This window comes from Bombus impatiens, unplaced genomic scaffold (genome assembly GCF_000188095.3).
Source record: "Bombus impatiens unplaced genomic scaffold, BIMP_2.2 scf_0033, whole genome shotgun sequence".
In the NCBI taxonomy this organism is placed as follows: Eukaryota; Metazoa; Arthropoda; class Insecta; order Hymenoptera; family Apidae; genus Bombus; species Bombus impatiens.
In genome coordinates, this window is record NT_176452.1 from 583719 (window position 1) to 603418 (window position 19700).

General features: G+C 35.9%; 1 protein-coding gene across 2 annotated transcripts in view; it reads right to left on the bottom strand.

The window, feature by feature from the left end:
* Nucleotides 1–914: 914 nt before the first annotated feature.
* The window catches only part of LOC100748987 (tRNA dimethylallyltransferase), a 116906-nt gene continuing 98120 nt past the window's right edge, over nt 915–19700 (bottom strand). For both annotated transcript variants that reach the window (XM_003484995.4, XM_012387972.3), the window contains exons 5-9: nt 15055–15170; nt 2454–2550; nt 1610–1723; nt 1298–1483; nt 915–1203 (exon numbers count right to left, since the gene is read on the bottom strand). In XM_003484995.4, coding sequence (XP_003485043.1) covers nt 1036–1203; nt 1298–1483; nt 1610–1723; nt 2454–2550; nt 15055–15170 — 681 coding nt within the window. In that variant the 3' untranslated portion in view covers nt 915–1035. The remainder of the gene's footprint in view (nt 1204–1297; nt 1484–1609; nt 1724–2453; nt 2551–15054; nt 15171–19700) is intronic.

Genomic DNA, 19700 nt, shown 5'->3' on the forward strand with positions numbered 1-19700 from the left:
ACTGATTGAGTGTGATTCTTGAATGAAACGGATGGAGAAGAACGGCTGGAGTGCAACGTTTCTGAATCGGCGAGTAACCACGACTTTTTCAAAGAACGGAAAATTATTGCGGTATACGAAATACGATTGAGGAAAATAAAGTTGCGTACTGTTTGAAAGAGGGTGCTGTTAATGGAAAATAAATATGCGATGGCAAGACGAAGATAGAAAAGCGATTTAAACGTAATCAGATTGTTCTGTGTCGGTTTTAAATTTGCACTAAAAATATAGATACCGCGCAATCTCGAAATGCCACGCGATCATGATAAAAATTGTATAATAAATTCGCTATGAATACATTTTGCGGTCTTGTGTAAGAGATGTTCTGATTCGGTCGAATATTACACAAACGGTAATGTTCTGCAATTTAGTTAAATGCGGCAAAAGAATAGGACAATGCAGTGTACAAAATAGGCGTTTCAAGAATTTTAAATATTGCCGAAATTATCCATACGATTAATAAAAGCATGTGTTGCCATCTATACAGATTTGCTCGAAACTATATAACGTACATATATCAATTCTAAAAAAATTAGGGTTCTTTCTTACCGATCGAAAGCCCCGGTAAGAAACTTCTCGAGAAAATAATAATAAATAAGAAATAAAATACGTAATTTTAAAAGCTAGTCGTGGTAAATCATAAACAAATCCTAATATATATAATTGAAGCATTTAAACATTAATATTAATAAGAATTTCTTATAACATTTACCACCAGATGATATTACCGATTCACAACACAGTAGTCAACATCAGTCGATAACGGAAGACGAGGAAATCTTACTTATCGGAAGAAGATAACCAGTTCCCTACGTTACCTTATAAAATATTTGCTTACACGATGAAATCGTAGAAAGAAAAACCAATAACACGAATTAAATTATATTTCAAGCATTTTTATATACAATACAAAATATGCGCCTGAAATATAGCTATTTTTTTGCATGTATGTCACAAAGTAGAATCATAGCACACGAAATGCTATATTAAACTTTATCATCCACTTTCTTCGATCATTTGTTCTATTAATTCTTCTTCGTTTTCCAATTTTTCGAACTTCTTCAGTTCCTCCAATTTCCTTTTCTTTTTCAAAGTTCTTTGGTGTTTTGTACTTCCCATATGAATGGTCCACTGATGATGTCCAATAAATATCCTGTCGCAGATCTGTCAAGAGGAAATGCAACCTTATAATTGTTTGCAATCCAACAATAACCATATATCGACGATCGATGATTAAAGATATAAGAAAAAATTTTACTCTGCAATAATGTCTTTCCTCGTTGCTGCTGTCGGTAAATTTTTCGTTTTCCACCGTCTCGTTCAGAGGTTTCTGTACAGGTTTCTCCCCTCTAAGCACAGCTTCGATTATTGCCACAGCTGGTTCGTACACACAACTGTTCCACTGATCCAGATTAGTGCAATCTAATGTATAAATTGGCGGTACCTGCAATCGTTTAATTAATCAGAATTCAAAAATTCCGTCAAACTTAATAAATATGTTACGATACATAAACACATAATGAACGTTATATTGTCTTTATAATAAGATATTTATACAGTTGAATCATACCTGTCTATCACTGCGACGAAGTAAACGATTTCGGATCCATCTTTCTTGCCTCCTCGCGTACCTTTTCGTAACCATTTTTAGATCATCGATACCCTTTTGTAGTAATTCCTGACCCTTTAAATAAAACATTCCTCTCTATACATCGATATAACATGACTCGTGGAAATATAATATAAATTTTATATCGGCTCTCTATTAATCTTTCCCATTCAAACAACCGATGCGTCAGATCCAAAAAGAAACCGTCATCGTCGTCGTACATCTTCCCAATTTCTTCGTCTTCCAAACGATATCGGTAATAATAACAAGAGAAAACAGTTTAAAAAAGCTCTTCAAACATCTCTCTACTGCTCTTCGATCATTCGTAACTGTTCTTCCACAACTCACGCCACTAATCTCGCAACTTCAAACGCATATGGTAAGGTGGGATTATTCGACTCGAGCTAAGTAATTTGTCTTGCAATTCGCCAATTCGTCATACTCCTACTGTCGTCCTCAATGGGACTGTTCTATCTAGTACTTTGTCATTTTTCAACATATGCAACGATCCTACCTTGCTACGTGTATACGTACATGAAAAGTCTGTCGGAAGACTCACGCGCAAAAACGCTCAAAGGAAGACGATGGAATGTAAAAAAGAAAGAGAGAATGGATGCTGCTCCACTCTTGGAACCGCAACATCCAACAAGAACATCGAGCATCCCCTTGAAGGCCTCTCCCTTCGATTCCATTTCTCTCTTTCTTCCTTTCTCTAAAAGATATAAAACGTCTGGTTCGTGTAACAACGACGCGCAGCCACGACGAAGAAAACGTGACGACGTTGCAGTTCGCCGCTCCTGCTTACCTTTTTCTCTTGCTTCTCATCCTCGGGCAACACGAGGTAAGCGTGAAACTCCTTGAAGCCGATGCTCTGAAAGATGCCCTTCGTGTAATCGGCTGACCTGGAATGTAAACACTCGCCGAATCGTGTCTGCTCTCGCACAACCTCTCTCTCCGCCTCTTTCCATTCTCCGGCAGCTTCTCCGTGTCTCACCTGTGCGTTTATGCCTCATTTTCCCCTTACTTTTCTCTTTTATTGCTAATTAACACTTGGTGACCAGTGAGCTCGCAGAACGTTCGATAAACATCGTTCTGGCTAAATTACGATCTTCGTCGGTCGCGCGTGCGCGAGTTAAGATACGCTTTTTACCGAACGTTTTTGCAGTTTCCATAATTTCAACGAATTAAGCATACCTTACAAGATATAGATATACAATTTCAACTTCAAACGAAATCGCGTATCCTAATAAATCTCGGTACTGTTTAGCGTCTAACGTTGTCAGTGGATTCCGGGTATGAACCGTATCAAACAGGGAAGAAATTCCCAGACGTTTTGCCAACTTTGCAGTTAGAGTTTCATAGTAAGGTTCGAAGGACGCGCTGATACCGTTGCGCGTCTGGAAAAATACTTTTAGCCGTTTAATAGCGTTAGATCTAATAAACCAGGTTGCCAAAGCATCAAGAACTCTCATTAGCAGTATCTACGCAATTTTATCTACGTAATTTCTATGAAATAAAATGATCATCGTTACCATTATCTCGATCGTTGATATATCGAGCGTCACTCGAGTTCTTTACACTTTGCCCTTGTTGGGAACCGCAACAGATTCAAACATACTACGCGCCGTAACATTTAATTTTTCCAAAATATTATATTATATTTGCACGCTTGCTTCTCCGACGATATTATCCAAATTATTCACATCGTTGAAGATTTTCTAAGCCAAAAGATTTCCTTTTCCATGAAATTAATAAAAAAAATCAATAAAAAGTCTAACGAAACATAGGTCACCGATGACCACCGTGGCAGTCAGCCACGCGTTAATTAGTAACATCATCGTTTCAAATTGTTAATATCGAATTGTTATTTTCAAAAGACATTTGGCGGAGGCCTTTGTTCCATCGTCTTTAAATGTCGTCTGACAAGCACGTTCTCGGGTCAGGTTCTCGAGTGGCGATCGTGTCTCGGTTAGCGAAAGACTGCATTTTGCGGGCTAGCGGTCTTATCATGGGTGGATACTGTGGATAGCGATAGCGGGCGAGGCGAGGCCTAGCTTACGTGGCGGGAAAAGTCGAAGCCGTGGCCACGGTTCACTTGCTGGCACACGTGTCAATGCCAAATATGTGCGAGTAGTGCAAGTAGAAATCAGAATCTAACGGTGATGTGGGTGTGCATGTGCACGCGCACGGATCACGTGAATGGTGTTACGGGTATCAGCAGACAATTACGACAGAAACTTCATTTCCAACATCTTATTTCTGGTGAAGAACGATCGAGAATAGAATTAGCTACGATTTAGGCTTTACGTAACAGCAAATTTTCAATCTCAAGTGGATTATGTCGCTTATATGGCTGACTAGGATGATCTATATCACTTGGATCGCTTTCGATCGACCGCTTTGTAGTCGTAGTTTGTTGAGAAATTAATCGTTTTCCAATTGATCGACGACGTTTTTCAATTTTAGTTGAAATATATCGAACGTTAAAAACGTAGAGTTATCGATTTATATGGAGTAGCGTTTTATTTGCTACACGAGTCAGAAATCATAATGATTAATTCTATATATCGACAAATATATAGAGAGAAAAGCAACGATCTTTATAAACGTTATCTATTTTAATTCATCTTAGAAATTAGGATTGTTCGTGTCATTTCGTTTGAATATAACATTTAGGGAGTTAACGATGTAAGGATATATTGTTCTTTTCCATTTTTACTACGTACGTTTCAGCATCGACTGCTAAAGTCACTTGCCGGGTATATCGCTCTTTCGTCATCAATATTTAACAGACAGTCCACGAAATTTGTATTTTTAGACGACCATCGGGAAGCACATTAACATCATTTTTTATTACGATAGCACACAATGTGTCGAAATACGTCGAAAATACGACACATCGCCACCTTCTTTGACACTAGAAATACGGAACTATTGTACATTACAAACGAAAATTAATGATTCCATTAGATAACTAAGATAAAAAGTTAATATTTTCTCAAAAGTCATTTTTCTTCGAAACTCTCGATGTCAGTTATATTTTTGCCCACTATATGGAAACATCTAACTACTCTTTCTAAAGTTCTATAATAACCTTCCATTATACACACACTTTATACTTTTCGCTTCGCACTTCTATAACTTATTGTATAATTTATTTGCAAGAAAATATTAGTCTGATATATATATCTCCATTTGCAAAATAAATGAATGAAATGAACTATTTCCAACTGAATAAAGAGATAATACTTGGACATAGCAATTAGAAGTATCGTATATAGAAAATACCGATCTGATAAATAATCACATTAAAATAATACAATGCTGATCAAATTTTGTTCACAGTGGTTAAAATGATCTAAAGATATAATGATATTTGAGATAATTAAAACGAAACAGACGAAAGAATATACAACAAAGATTATAATTCACGAATAAAAAAGAACATGCATATATTTGTTGATTAGAAACTGGCTTTTTAATACACAATTCGAATTTATAGCGTGCTGATTCCATAAAATGACGATAAGTGCTATGTCTTGCCATTAAGATACCATTAATTTGTACGTCTTGATAAAATTCACATATCATTATTGAAAATGAATAAAGTATTCAGATACTTATGAGCAGTAATTGATAATTAAAAATTTGAGATCACATTTCCTGAATGTTCTTCTAATTTTGTTGTCAATACAAAATTAATGCCGTACCTATCGATAACGATTGTCGTTTCTTTGATAAATTTTGCTAAAGCAGCAACTTTGAAAATAATAGAATCTTACTATCTTTGAAATTCCAGGCATCTATGAAACGCGAAGCGATACTAAACTTTTAGTCGGCGACGTGTATTTACACGCACAGACATACGATGAACTTTTTTCTCGTACAAACTTCCGTCTAACCTTTTTGAAGTATCCTGTATAAAAATGTTTCATACGTAAGCTCTTTGCGAAATCCTTTCGAAACGCCCCATGTACAAACATTCCTCGTATAGAAAATTTTTGCCCATCTATCTTTTCGAAACATACCGTATCATAAAACTACACGGTGGTCGGTATCTTTCGCCAGGCATCGTAAATCTGTTCAAATTAATGCAAATTGACTAACCCTACGACATTTCGATACTTAATACATCAACTTAACAGACCGTTTTAGATCCCTGTTAAATGTATTTGCAGAGAGCTCGTTAACGTCCTTTTTTCGTTTCTTGCCCCACCGTATCAAAGATCGCGCTAATTTTCCACGATACCGAAATGCCACGATACCACGGTACCGATTGCCGTTCTTAACCAGCGCGACACCGTTTTATCTAAAAATTTCACATTTATCGTTTTCGAGAGAATCGTTATTAACGAACCGATAATATCGATAACATTGATATTCGCGTTAGATACACGACCCAAATTAATCAGAGATGCGCCAACATTCTTGCATCGGTTCACGATAATTCCGGTGCCAATAGCAGGTGTGTAGCGATAATGACAACAGCCACGTACGGTGATAGTAGTGGCAAAAGTAATTAAGATAACGACGAGTGACAGTAATCATTATCACGAATACATAAATGCTTTGAACTATTTTTGCTACTCGTTGCCAGGCAGACGTATCATTTACTTTTACACGCACCCGAGGTTATCAGGTTCGGAAGAGATACATAATATACGCTACCAGTTGATAAGTATTTAGACACCTGGTGTAATTTCACCAATTTTATATTCCTCATACAATGACTATTAATATTCGGATACCACAAAGATGCCTCTATATATTTGTTAACGATAATGCTATTGAATTAACTTCTTAATATATTTGAACGCTTTTTGTAGTTGGCAGAAAAATAGATGTTATTCGTTTAATTTACATAGCATAATAAGCGATGAATTCAATAATGGCCAAATTTACAATCGCAAGTGAATTTGGACAATGAGCAATTTACATTAATTTTATATACGAGATACGTGTATAATATAAATTTATATTAATAAGAATATTAATAGGAGTCACTAGATGGAAATGATCTTTAAATAGAAATTATACTTTCATGAGCTCTGCATATTTTCGAGATTGCAATAAAGAAACGTTCCTAAATGTTCACTTTAGTATGCTATTAATATTGGATATTATCTCACAATGTGATTAGCGAAAGTTGATAAGCTGAGAATATTCAACATGTTGCGTATACGACAAGGTATATTTCTTTCTCTTGTCAAACTCTACCGACTGGATAGAAATTGTCAGTCGACTAATGGCTACAGATTTGATCGGGAAATTTTTTACATCGATGCTAATGAACTTTATACGTGTCATTTCACACTATTTCGTAATGCATATCGTTTTGCAACTCTGTTACATTTTGTGTAACCGTATGACATCGATGTTATATCCTCTAATATCCCGCAGTTACAATATGCAAAGTATTTTCAAATTTTTATATTCGGATAATTGAAAATTTGTAATTTTGAATATTTCAGACCTCGGAAGCTCGGAAGTTAGAATATCTGAAAGCTTTAAAATCTTAAAGTTTGAAGTTTAAATATTTAAAGATTTGGAAGTTTGGAATATTAAAAATTTAGAAAACTTACACCCAAGTAATTTAACTTGTAAGAATAACTTAATAAATAAATCTCAATGTTCGTTAAACATTCTCCGACGCTTCCTAGAAGTATTAAAAACCGATAAAACAAGAGTTTATAAAAACCATGATAACATCAAGGAATTATAAGACAGTGATCGATTCATGGAACATGATAACAACACGTTTCAAGAAACACGTGAAAAGAAAGAAGGTCAAATGTTGCTCGGGAGCTGGTTATTTTCCGGTTTTTCCATGATTTGCAATGAATGGAATTTGCAAGAAACTGACTTGGTTGATCATGAAAATTCCGAACTCATCGCGGGATCCTCCATTCTTCGCGTGTCATGCATTACCAATATCTTATCGCGATTAACAGAATCATAATTAACGAATCCATTCATAATGAGCGAAAGATTTTTAATTTGCATATAAATACGAGTTACGTGGCATTGAGGAATAATTGAACGATCGGATTCGCGAGAAATATTGTAACGCTATAGGTATTCTAGACTTATTTCCTCGTATATGGAAAACAGCGAATACAACGAAATAGGAGTTTTAAGAATGCATCGAGGAAAAGATATAGTATATAATTTTAAATGCTCCAACACACGGTATAAATAGATATGTATTTCGTATCGTAATTTAATATTACCGATACAGATGTAAACAATAATTTCTCTTAGTTAAATAAACGTTCTATGAAAAAGTTTCCTAAAGAAATCCAAAATTCTAAGCCGATTTTTTTTGTCAAATTTTTGAATTTTATGCGATGCGATAAGATCTGTCAATCTAATTCTAAAGAAAAAGGATCTATCAAAAAGAAAAAAGAAAGAAAAAATTCATGAAGCTATCTCTAAATTGAACGACCTTTTTATGCTATTTTTAACTGTGTCAAAAAACCATCTGTGCTTATACACATTTAAATGAAAGAACAAACTGTATAAACACCGGTGCAATTACCACAACATCCAAATGAAGCATTTATTCGAGTATCTGATATTGAGGATAGAACCAACAAAATTCGACAAAGATTAGCATATGAATAAAACAATGGACAGATCAGGGGATCGAAAATTTAATAACATACACGGTTTATTTAGCGTCATGAAAGTTTCGTGTAATTAACCGATCTCGTCGCTCCCGTATCGGTACACTGTATTAATCACACCTGCCTTCTGAAACTTTGATGTTTCAGGCAGTGACGTCACATCCGGCAGAAGCCGAGCAGGCAAAGCCGGTGAACAGGAGCATTTGCATAATACGAGACATGCTACTTGCAGAAATGTGCGAGTATCGAGCTATGTAAGTAGGAGCGAAACCGTGAAAGAAGGTTATAAGACGTGGAGAAAAAGAAGAGCCGATAATTGTACGAGATATAATCATCGTGAAAATATTTTGACGTGGGCATGTTTCTTCGTTACACGTAGCGAAATATAATGAACTTGTTCCTTGTTACGCGCGTAAAATTATTGTCAAGCGCGTGGGCCATGAAGAAATTTATAGCACGTGACTTTTACACGATATCATTACTGTTTCCCCTCTCTTTTCTTCATTCTTATTTAAATATTATTTTCAATATATATTTAAATACATATGTAGGATAATAAAACATTTTTATCAACCTTCGGAATATTCTGCGCACGATTCTCTCCTCGTTTCTCTCTTTTATAAATCATATGAATTTTACATGATATTATTACAGTGTTCTCTCTTCTTCGCTATTTAAATGATAAAATATTTTCATTACTCGTCAGAATACTCTACAACTTGTCCTCTTTTTGTAGATGACTAGAATTTTTAATGTTAACAATGTCGTAACAGAAGACTGATCAATCGTATATTATACCAGGATAATCCGATATTTTTATTTGATAAATCTCCATTCATAATTGTCGGTCTTCGTCATAAACATCTGTTAGTCTCGTGCAGAGCCTTTAACCCCAGAACTCTTAATCTCGTCCAAAATTCGCGATGCTTGACCTGGGTTACTAGAAGAATAATCGTACACCACTGAAAATTTAAATCGAATATCAAATGTAAAAACTGTAATTTCTACTAAATCTTCTTTTATCTAGTCCTCCCCTGCGGACTAGAACAGAAAAAAGAAAAAAGTTTCCATCCCTTGCATCGTACGTTAAACCAATTTGCGGCCTGGAAGACGCTAAATTTCTCGTAGACTGTTCTGATAGTCCAGTTAACAAATTAAAAAATATCGTTCCATCTTATAAGATTATGGTGTTCATCTTTGAAAGCTTGTTTTACCTGCAAACGTACGTAGCTTTCCCTTATCAACTATCGAAAAACAATCATTATCATCCCTTGTATCATATATCTACGTATATACCGTACACTAAAGCTCATGCTACCTAGAAGATGCTAACCTTCTCGTAGACTGCTCTGGTAGTCCCGTTCCCATGAACTCCTTCCAGACGTCAATGTAATTCAGTCGGAACCCCCTGACTGGCTGCAGGTTGCGTACCGCGCATTGCACGTGCCGTAGCGAAGCCGACTGCAAATTGGCCTGACGGCGTAATTTGCATAGCTGCTGGTGCAGCGGCGCGATGCGCCGTTCACTCAGGCGATCCGCACGCATGTATACGATAGCGAGCGGCGATAATTAACGATAATTGTCAGCGAAAGGAATTAAAGCGTCGCGTCGAACGACCGGAAAGTCAGGGATTTTGTCGGTTGATGGGACGCGACGGGCAAACACGGATCAGAATGGGGGAAAGGGGGACGTGAAAGGGGTAAGCGTTCGCTGGGGAAATGGTGTACGTAATAAAGAGGGCGCTGAAACAGAAAGAGGAGGAGATAATTCAACAAGAAGGGTGTGTGCGTGGAAAAGTGGGTAATGAAAGGCTGGCAAAAGGGTGAGAATGAAAGAGGTGAGAGCAAAGGAAGAAGGTGTGTTAATGTGTCATAGAGGGAGAAAAAGAGAGAGAGATTAAATGAGGGTGAATTCGAACGAGAAAAAAGGATAGAGAAAAAAGAAGAGTTGCGTGTGTATAAGGGTGGGAAGAAATTGTCCTCTTTGGAGCAGGAAGTGGAAAATCCATTAGCACCGGCAAATTAACTGGTGAATTTCCTCGGTTCTATAGAAACTGTGCCACCAAAATGATACGAACGAAAAATATTAATTTTTGGACGAGAACTCGCGAGATCATTGAATCTCATTTGCAGTGCGCTTGGACGTCACATCGTTGCGAATACGGAATTTCGCGTTGTTTATAAACGACAGTTACGCGTTTTGACGTTGTACACAGTCTCAACAAGGATTCAATTTACAACATTCTCAACAAGTCATCAAATTCCACGAGAATCAGGTAGCAGACATAAAACGCTTCGCTTATCGTCGCCTCTGTTTGCCTCTTTTACACGAATGCAAGGTCCAGTGGTGACGCTGTCAAAGATTTATTTTTTAATCATTTGCGATGTTTGGCACGCGTCGTTTCATGTACAATGAATTTACCCGCTAAGAGAACAGAGGAATATCCATAATTTTTTATATAAAATGGCATACGATCTTTTTTTATGTTTTTTTTAATAAATTTAATATTTACCGGAAAGATTTTATTTTTCCATGATTGAAGAGTTATAAAAAATAGTACTTTTGTAAAGATAATGTTTAAAAAGATATATGACTTAAAAAGAGAAGTCGGAATTGATATTTAGAGTGATTTTGTAGGAAACGAAAATTTACCGACTACATTCATGAATATCGGTAGCAAAAGTCAAGGTGTTGAACTAGTATGTTTTACTAATAACATATAGAAACAATGGAATTATACTTTGACTTAGTACAAGCACACATATTAAATTTCAGAATAACGTAGCTTTCTTTCGATTTAGAATCGTATTCTTGAATCCAATAAACTCGTAGACAAATAATACCATTCTAAAATACTAGCAGATTTGAATTTAGCACGAAAACTATAACTACTTCCCAATCCTTGAACTCGTGCTCAGCTTATGTAATGATTACAATTTTAATTCTAATCGTATAATAGTACTACGCTTTAAATAAACATTAGAGGAACGAAACCTTGTTTTCCTCCATATAGTGTTAAAATACAGCTGATATTTGTGACATTTTATCGAATTCTTTGCATTCCCTGTGTCAGTGTCACTCGATAACCAGAAGGTGGATAGTTCTGCATACGCAAATATTTTTCAGGTGAAACGTATTAAATTATGTTGTATCTTCTTAACCAGTATCTCTTCTCGACTTTTTTCTCTCGCTGAATATTATGATGAGTAGTACACTTTGAATATTTCGTATGCTTTAACGTATTGTGTGCGGTTTTGTATCTTTAAATTTCCCAAAAATGCATCAATTTTCGCAATCTGATCATAAGCGTTAGCGTACGCAAATAGAAGCTTGTGTCTCTTATGTTACAAGCTAGTATTACAAATACTCAATTCAATTTCGAATATACGTGTACACAACGTTACCCTGGAATCATGCAAGCGTGCGCAACGTTTCATTCCAACGAGGCAATTTTTCAGCGAGGCCGTAATTTAGAAGCGACTCAAGGTGATCCTGTTACGTTGCTGAACCCGTGCAATGCTCTATCCGCGGCGAACACAATCGGTCGACGAGAAATTCATTTCACCTGGATAAGTAACGGTGGAAAAATGGCATCGACAGCGGGTATGAAGCATTTCCAATCTCTGGCTGTCCTTTCCGCCGGATCACAGGCAAAACGACCGCGGCCAGAGAACCGTTAGCAAGAGAGAAAACGCGAATCGCGATAAGCTAGTGTATCGATTCGATTTAAGCATTACGCCAGCAGCAGTACACTATGGAAAAAGTACATCGCCGATAAACGGTTCGAGAAACCAGGTTTATTGTTTTTATTCACCTCGCCTATACCGCTTATCCATTTTGCGCCCTTCGTCGTTACGAATGCCGATACGAAGTCGAGGAATACGATTATGCCTCCTAGAGGCTAGTTGCTGCAATGCTCATTATCTCTTTGAACTACATCCGTGGTGAATTTCTATTGGATTTTGAGAATTTTTAGATGTAATTGAAAACTCGTCTCAACGCTAGAAATACTAGAATTTTCTTTCCTTAGCGTTCAATTTTCTCAACTTTTAAATCTGAGAACACATTAATAAAGAATTTTTGTCGAATATTTGAAATTCCCTAATGCAATAGAATAATTGTCTTGACTCTATCGATATTAAAATTCGTTTCAGTATTCACTTTTTGACTCTATAATTCGTCGAGGATTTCTACTAGATTTTCTGGAATTCTCAGATGCGATTGAAAATTGTTGATTTTAATTTTAGCGTTATAAATGCCAGATTCCTCTTTTAATTTACAATGCTACAGACATAATTCTTGATTTCCGATTCATTTTACCAAATTTTCTAGAAAAGCTAGATGACTCGTGCAGCTACATTAATTTTATCGCTACTATTTTTCCACAAAAGAAGAGTAAATATAAAAATATAAATTACATGTCTTGAATTTGCATCATATAATTCTAAATGCCAACTAGAAAGTCTACTATTTTTTTAAATGTGCATAGAGTTCAAATGATAAATAATATAAAAACAAGACTAACAGAAATGCATTTTTTGTTCATCGTCTGCTACTTTAGTTTCTCTAATTTTTTAATATTATCTTAGAAGCGTTCAAAAAATCTTCTGAATAATTAACGTATCAATTAACGTCGTTCAATGCTAGTTCTAATGAGCGAAATCTGCAAAAGAGGAACACGCTAACAGAGCAATCAAATTAACGATAAACGAATAAAGATCTTAGCGTATTCTGAAAAGATAATGCAAACTTTAAACTCGATATACCACTTGTCAAATACCGCGGATGCTTTTCGAATATCAATTCGTATTGTTGAATAATTAATACAGTTTTTACAAGGTCGTAAGTAATTAAGAGGAATACATTTAAACCTCATAATTTTTACTAATACGTTATACCAGCTTTATTTATTCGACATGTAACAGCTTTTAAGTAACATCTCTTCACCTTCTGTTACCGTATGTAGAAAAAAATGTCATTTCTTATTTTTATGAGTATATATTAGCATATATTTCGAATTTTGAAACACATTCGCTCCTATTTTCGATTAATTTCACCGTGGTATTCGGCAAATCACAAAAACCATTCGCATAGCAATATTGTATCGTCTTTCAAACATACAGTGATGCGCAAAAGTTTCCGATCAGATAGATCTCTCGCTTTATATTCCGAAAGTGATATCTAAAATAATCCTAGCTACATAGAATGAAGCCAGTGAAAGAAAACAGTACAACAAAATAGACACTGTTATAAAATTACATAATCTTAATTATTTAAAATTCTTAAAAATATCATTTTTGGATTGTAAAGCGAAGAGTCTTTCTTATCCAAAACTTTTACACTTCATTGTAGACAATAAGATACGTATATATTCGTACGAGAACAAGAAAATGAAATCTTCTGTATTATAATATTCGAATATTAGTTTAATTCGAATAAAAATGCGCTGTTGTAAAAAGATCTGTTCTTACGTTTGAAACTCAATTAAAACCCAGGGGATCTCTTTGAAAAAAGCCGTCGAACCGCGAAAGGCGTTTGAGAATCGCTGCGTCGAATCAGCTCGGAACTTCCCAGATATCAAGAGATAAGGCGATTATCATTCAGTCGAGCCAGTATAATTCTTTCTTTCTTTTTCTTTTTTCGTTGTTCTATCGCGCGCGGTGCTCGTACACTGCCACGAAGGCCGGTATGTACTTACTTTTCCTCACGACTGGCTACTTCCTTTATTTTCTCTCGGGCATCCGGTCGACGCGCTCGCGATTTCCGGAAGCGAGTAAGGCGAGAGCCGTGCACCGCCAGACTTCATTCACAAAGGCTCTAGCGTGTCTCGTACGAATCACGTGCTCGCTATGCACACGTGATTCGTGAATTTCGAGCAGCGTGAAATACGCGTGTATCTCGAGACTACTCTCGATTCACAGACGATATTATTCTTTCCGTTACGATGGAGTTGAGCAAAGAAGATGGAAGACTCCATCATGATGGGACGATGGAAGCCACTATGGAGATGTTTCAAAGATGATATCGCTTAGAAAAATGGTGGTCTAAAATAGCTTTTCTTGCTTGGTTTTTTCTTTGATGAAGCGTAATTGACGAGTACGAGAGTTAATGAGTTGTTAAGGAGTGTATGCACGGGCAGATTGGGTTCTGGATGAAAAGTGTGGGGAACTAACAATAATTAATGGATCCTATGTGAATTTTTAAATTGCTTTGGGAACTTTCTGGCATCTGTATTTGATGAATAAAACCTTTGGAAATTTCCTAACGGGAAATGAAGCGTACAAAAATGTGCAAACTAGTAAGAAGTTAGTGCTTCAAAGAGCATTTGCTACCTTCTTATGTGTTTAGCAGACTATAACATTAAACTATCTATTAAACAACTTGACACGATAGTACATTTTAAAACGAAATACACAACTCGTTTGTGCATGGAACATTTAGTAATTTTACTTTTCTAAGTTGTTTAACAATTTGAGAACGTTCGAAAGTCTCTAAACCATACGCAACCCCTTCAACGGCCCATTAAACAAGCAACCTAAATTTTTAAACAGAAGTAATATCATTTGAAAATTCGAAACTTTTAATTAATCTGCTGCTTTAACGAGGGAAGCAGGCTTCGGTTGGGGAGAAAATTTTCAAGCGAACGGACTCGTCGAACGGTCTGGCGAGCATGGATCGGGGACTCAACGAAAACAGGAGAAAAACGAAGAATAAATCCTTGAACCGGCAGACCGGGATCGCGTGATATAAAGCACTTACTGATATAACTCGTGCACTTACGTGTTGGATTTAATCCGTTGCTCGTTGTATCTCTGATGAAAGTCAAGCAGTTCCTGCACCAGACCGGTCTCAACCATGGCGTCGACCCTGCTGTCCAATCGTTCCTCGAGGACTTTCTGCAACAATTTCGGAGAAACGGTTCTCGAATTAATTGACCGCAATTCAACAGCGTGTCATCTATATTAAGAAATGGCCACATTTATCGGCTACTTTCCAATTATTTCCAACTTGTATATTTCTTTTATTCGTTTCTACGTTTTCTACTTAACGTATTTCATTAATTTATCCTCGATAAGATTTCCTATTTGATCGATGTTGACGATCGTTATTTGCTTCTAGGAAGACGACATCCTGAAGAACATCGTTATTTTGTAATATTTTAACGATCGATTGTACGACTATAGATGAGTAACCTGTTCAAAGAAAAAAGTTGGATACTTTTTTTATGAAAGGATATTAAAGAATACTAAATGATTTTGTATTTTACGATGTCGCTCTAAAAATGAAACGATAGCTCATTGTAGGACTCGTCAAGTGTACGTAAACTTCGATAATTCCCGACTGAATAGAAGTAGTAAAAGAATGTAGAATAAAATTTCTCCCTTTATATCACTCGTTCTAGGGGAAATAAGTTTAAACGTGCTTAGTTTACGAATTAGGTCGATATAGATGGCGTGTACGCGATAAATTTTCCAATCCGATTTTTGCGAAAATGAAGCATGGTGCAAAAACGTTTAATTATATTTTCGATTTAAATTTTTTACGTGGGATGATTCCTCTTTGAGATATATCTTGCATAAACTCTTTGTCGTTCAGCATATTTAAAAATAAATGAAGTCGTATAAGATATACATTATACGTTTATTCATATTTCTAAAATAATTTTTAAAAACCGAATACATTCATTGTATATATTTCTACACTTATTGGTTTGATACTAAAAAGATCCGTACAAAGATAAAAACCTTGATTTCACAAAAATGAAACACCTTTCTCTTCCGACTTGACAGTTTAACAAGCAAGCACGATCACATTTTAAAACACCAACGTATCCAACGCTTTCGTATAAATGTCACATTTTACACCCACGAATGCATCGGTGGCAATCGAATCTGTCAGAAGAAGCATCGTAGGTGTTCAGTTTCTTTGGAAACGTTTTCTACTTAGTTTCACACTTTCCAAATAGCCTTATCACGTGATCTCTTTGTAAAACTCAGTTTTCCTCTTTTTATCGATCTCCTAAAGGACTATTTTCTTCTTTCAAAAGATGTACTTTTTTGATAAATATGCAAATATAATTCCAAATCATAATTGAAAATTTAAAAAATTCAGAATCATACAAATTGAGGATATAAGACATCCAAAGTGGAAAAAAATTCAAAATTATAACCCACACATACCTCCACGTCAAATTAAAATATCTTTGAAATTCAATTTAGGTTCGCGTCATTTCCATTGAGGAAACCGTCACCGTGACTTGTTAAGGAGCAATTTGATATCAATGAAGCGCTTGGGTTAGTTCGAAGGCTGACTCGTGTTATTAGGAAAAGGAAAGGATAGACATCGTGGCCTTCGACAGGTTTTCAAATTGATCCTATCTCTTTCTCTCTTTCTCCTTCTCGTTCTTTCCTATTTGATATGTACTCGCTAACTGCTAAAACGCGTTAGATAAGGTGTGTGTCCTCGAAATCCTGTTCGTGCAAAATCTACGACTAGTAAGGTATGCCATATCGATGGCGATAAACCATTTCGACGTGACTCGTTTCTCGACGTGTATCGCGTTAAAAGCGCTACGAAAAAAAGGCGTCATTCATAAAAATATTCGACGGAGCTAAAATACGTCACACACTGCAAAGGCATCGGTGAAATTAATCGTTAGATGGTTCGGGGACCACCAACAAATTTTTCCCTTCGTGTAACACTTTTATCAACATTTGACCTCAATTTATTTAATAAAAATTCTTTCGATAATATTTCTGAATATTTTAATATTTTAATCAAATTCTTTTAAAATGATAAAAGGGAATATTTGCCGTAAAAATTTTCCACGATTATCTTCAGAATTCGGGAAGAGAAAAATTTTAGCTACTTTTGCGTATAATATTCTGAGTTTATAAAAATACTTGCTTGATTAAGCTTTTGCACAAGACATCCTAGATTATAAATCAATAATTTCCTAAATTGTATTCAACCGCTGAAATTATGCATTTTTTGCATTAAGGAGGATATAATAATGAAAAATTTATAGCTCTAGTATACCTTTTCTCATTATCATATTAAATACTAATTGCTTTTTAGTAACAAAAACAACTATTTAAAAAAACTGTAAAAAGATATATATATATATGTGTCTCAACTTTTATCTATGTATATTTAAATAGGTATATTTACACGACACAAGGTTTTAAAAATTTAAATGTCTACCAGAGAGGGTATACTCTTTTAACTTTACTTGTACCTTAATCTCGAGTATTAACTTCTTACAGTCGTAACCTGAGCGAGAAGCTGACGTCTACTTTCGGTAACGATCTTTTTCTCAAAAAATGCTTGATTTCGCTAATTAACGGATATTTCGCGAGCCTTTAATATTAAATGCCACTCCGCCTAGTCGATCGTTTCATCACGTTTCACGATCGTTCGGTCAGCAATTAAAAATGTTTTATCGGAACGAAGATAAAGTTAATAAAAAAAAGGGGGCTAAAAAAGTATCGTATTTGCAAGTCGTAAATCGATATGACGGAATCGTCCTCGGACAGTTATAAATAATTTTATGACGTTATCTCAGTCTACCTTAAAACACGTCGAATATTTGATCAACCCGACCGGTCGTCGATTTCCCCTTTACTAAATATATATATAGTTTCGAAAGGTACACCGCTAAGGCGTCGATTAGAAATTCCGATAAAACAAGCAAAGCGAATTCGTACAAACGTTAGAAGGTATATAACAAGACGGACACGTTTTCACGAAACAGTTACACGAGACCGTGGAAAGTGTATACCCCGAAAATTAGCACAGTCTTGTCGAAAGTAAACACATCTTTGGAAGCCATTTTTTCTCTGCGCGCCTTTCATTAGGCATAGAAAAAGATATTGTGTTTTCTGTACACTGTACGTCTATTCGAATATTTCTTTAATATTCGATTGAAATGTATCTAATTGAGAAACCTTCTGAAAAAGCATTTCGTACGAAATAACGGTGAAATCGGAGTCGATTCAGCAAATCTTCCCTCTTCGTCGTAAAAATCCATCCCTTCATCTTTTTCCTTTTATCCTTTCTTTCTTTTTTGTATTTCGTTTTTAATGGAAGACCACCTACATTGCACGATGTTCATTAACATTTCGTTGAAACGACAAGGTTCGATAATCAGATAAATACAGTGAATGTCAAATCGAGGTGGCTATTAATATCTTACTAAGAGCAATGATAGGTCTAAGATCGATTTCATTTCTTTCGGCCATACCGCTCGCCATTCCAATATCGAATAGCGTGTAATAACGGTTTTTAGCCGTCGATGATAGCATAATACGCAATAGTATTGGAATTACAACAAACGCATTTCCACACGCGACATTTTACTGACACAACGTTAAACACAGTTTAAATACGGTAAATAAATAAAACAGAATCGAGGATAACATTTATTTCAGCAATTTCTTCCGATTTATGTTAAATATTAAACGAATAATGAATTATATTTAAATGAATTATTAATTAAATATATTCTCAGGTGATTTACAAATTTCGTACTAATTTGCAATTCTACACGACCGATATGATTTTGCTTAATTGACTGAATAAATTAACGGTTTAATTTATTGTACTAATGATATAAAACATTAAGACAATATGGTAATAAAATTGAAAAAAAATTGTTTAAAACGGATAATATACAAAAATATTTCTTTTTAAATTCTAAATTCTATATAAAACGATATAAATTTAATAACATCAGAAGAAGGTAGAAAGAAACGAAAGCATAAGAAAATACGCCTCTTTAATCTGCAACGAACTTAAAAATATCCCAAATTGCAAAATTCGAAACTAAATGAGGAGAAATAGTAGAAAGGTAAAGAAGGGGAAAGCAGGTTTCTGTCCTAAAATGGCAGCAGTCGACAAGGCGTGCACGGGAAACGGCTCCTTGGACAGCGGCGAATCGTTCTCACGCTCGTTCACGGTTAAAACGCGACCTCCGCAACCCGTTTCGGGCCGCGTTCGCTTTAAATCGTATTTAAATGCCGACGGAGCTCGCGAGCTACACACGTGCGCTTCCACGGTTTCATTCATGGGCGGCTGCCGCGTCAATGACGCAAGATTCTCGCCAACTCGGACGAGTCGCTATTTGATGACCACACGGTACACGTATACGTGGGGCCAGACGTGGCTCGAACACGTTTCACTTATCGTATGGAACCGAACCAGCCTGTTTTCGTGACACCACGCTCCATGAGAAAGATGAGAAAGGGAAAAAGGAGAAATACAGGGGACGGAGACGCAGGAAGAGGACCAACGAACATGTTACGTGTAAGGGAGAAAGGATAGAGTGAAAGAGATACCAGGAGGAGGATGATAAGATGCTGTGCTACGAGCAACGATCGCGAGAAATATTCGTTCGTGATATATAAATGGTAATGGCTACTTGTACG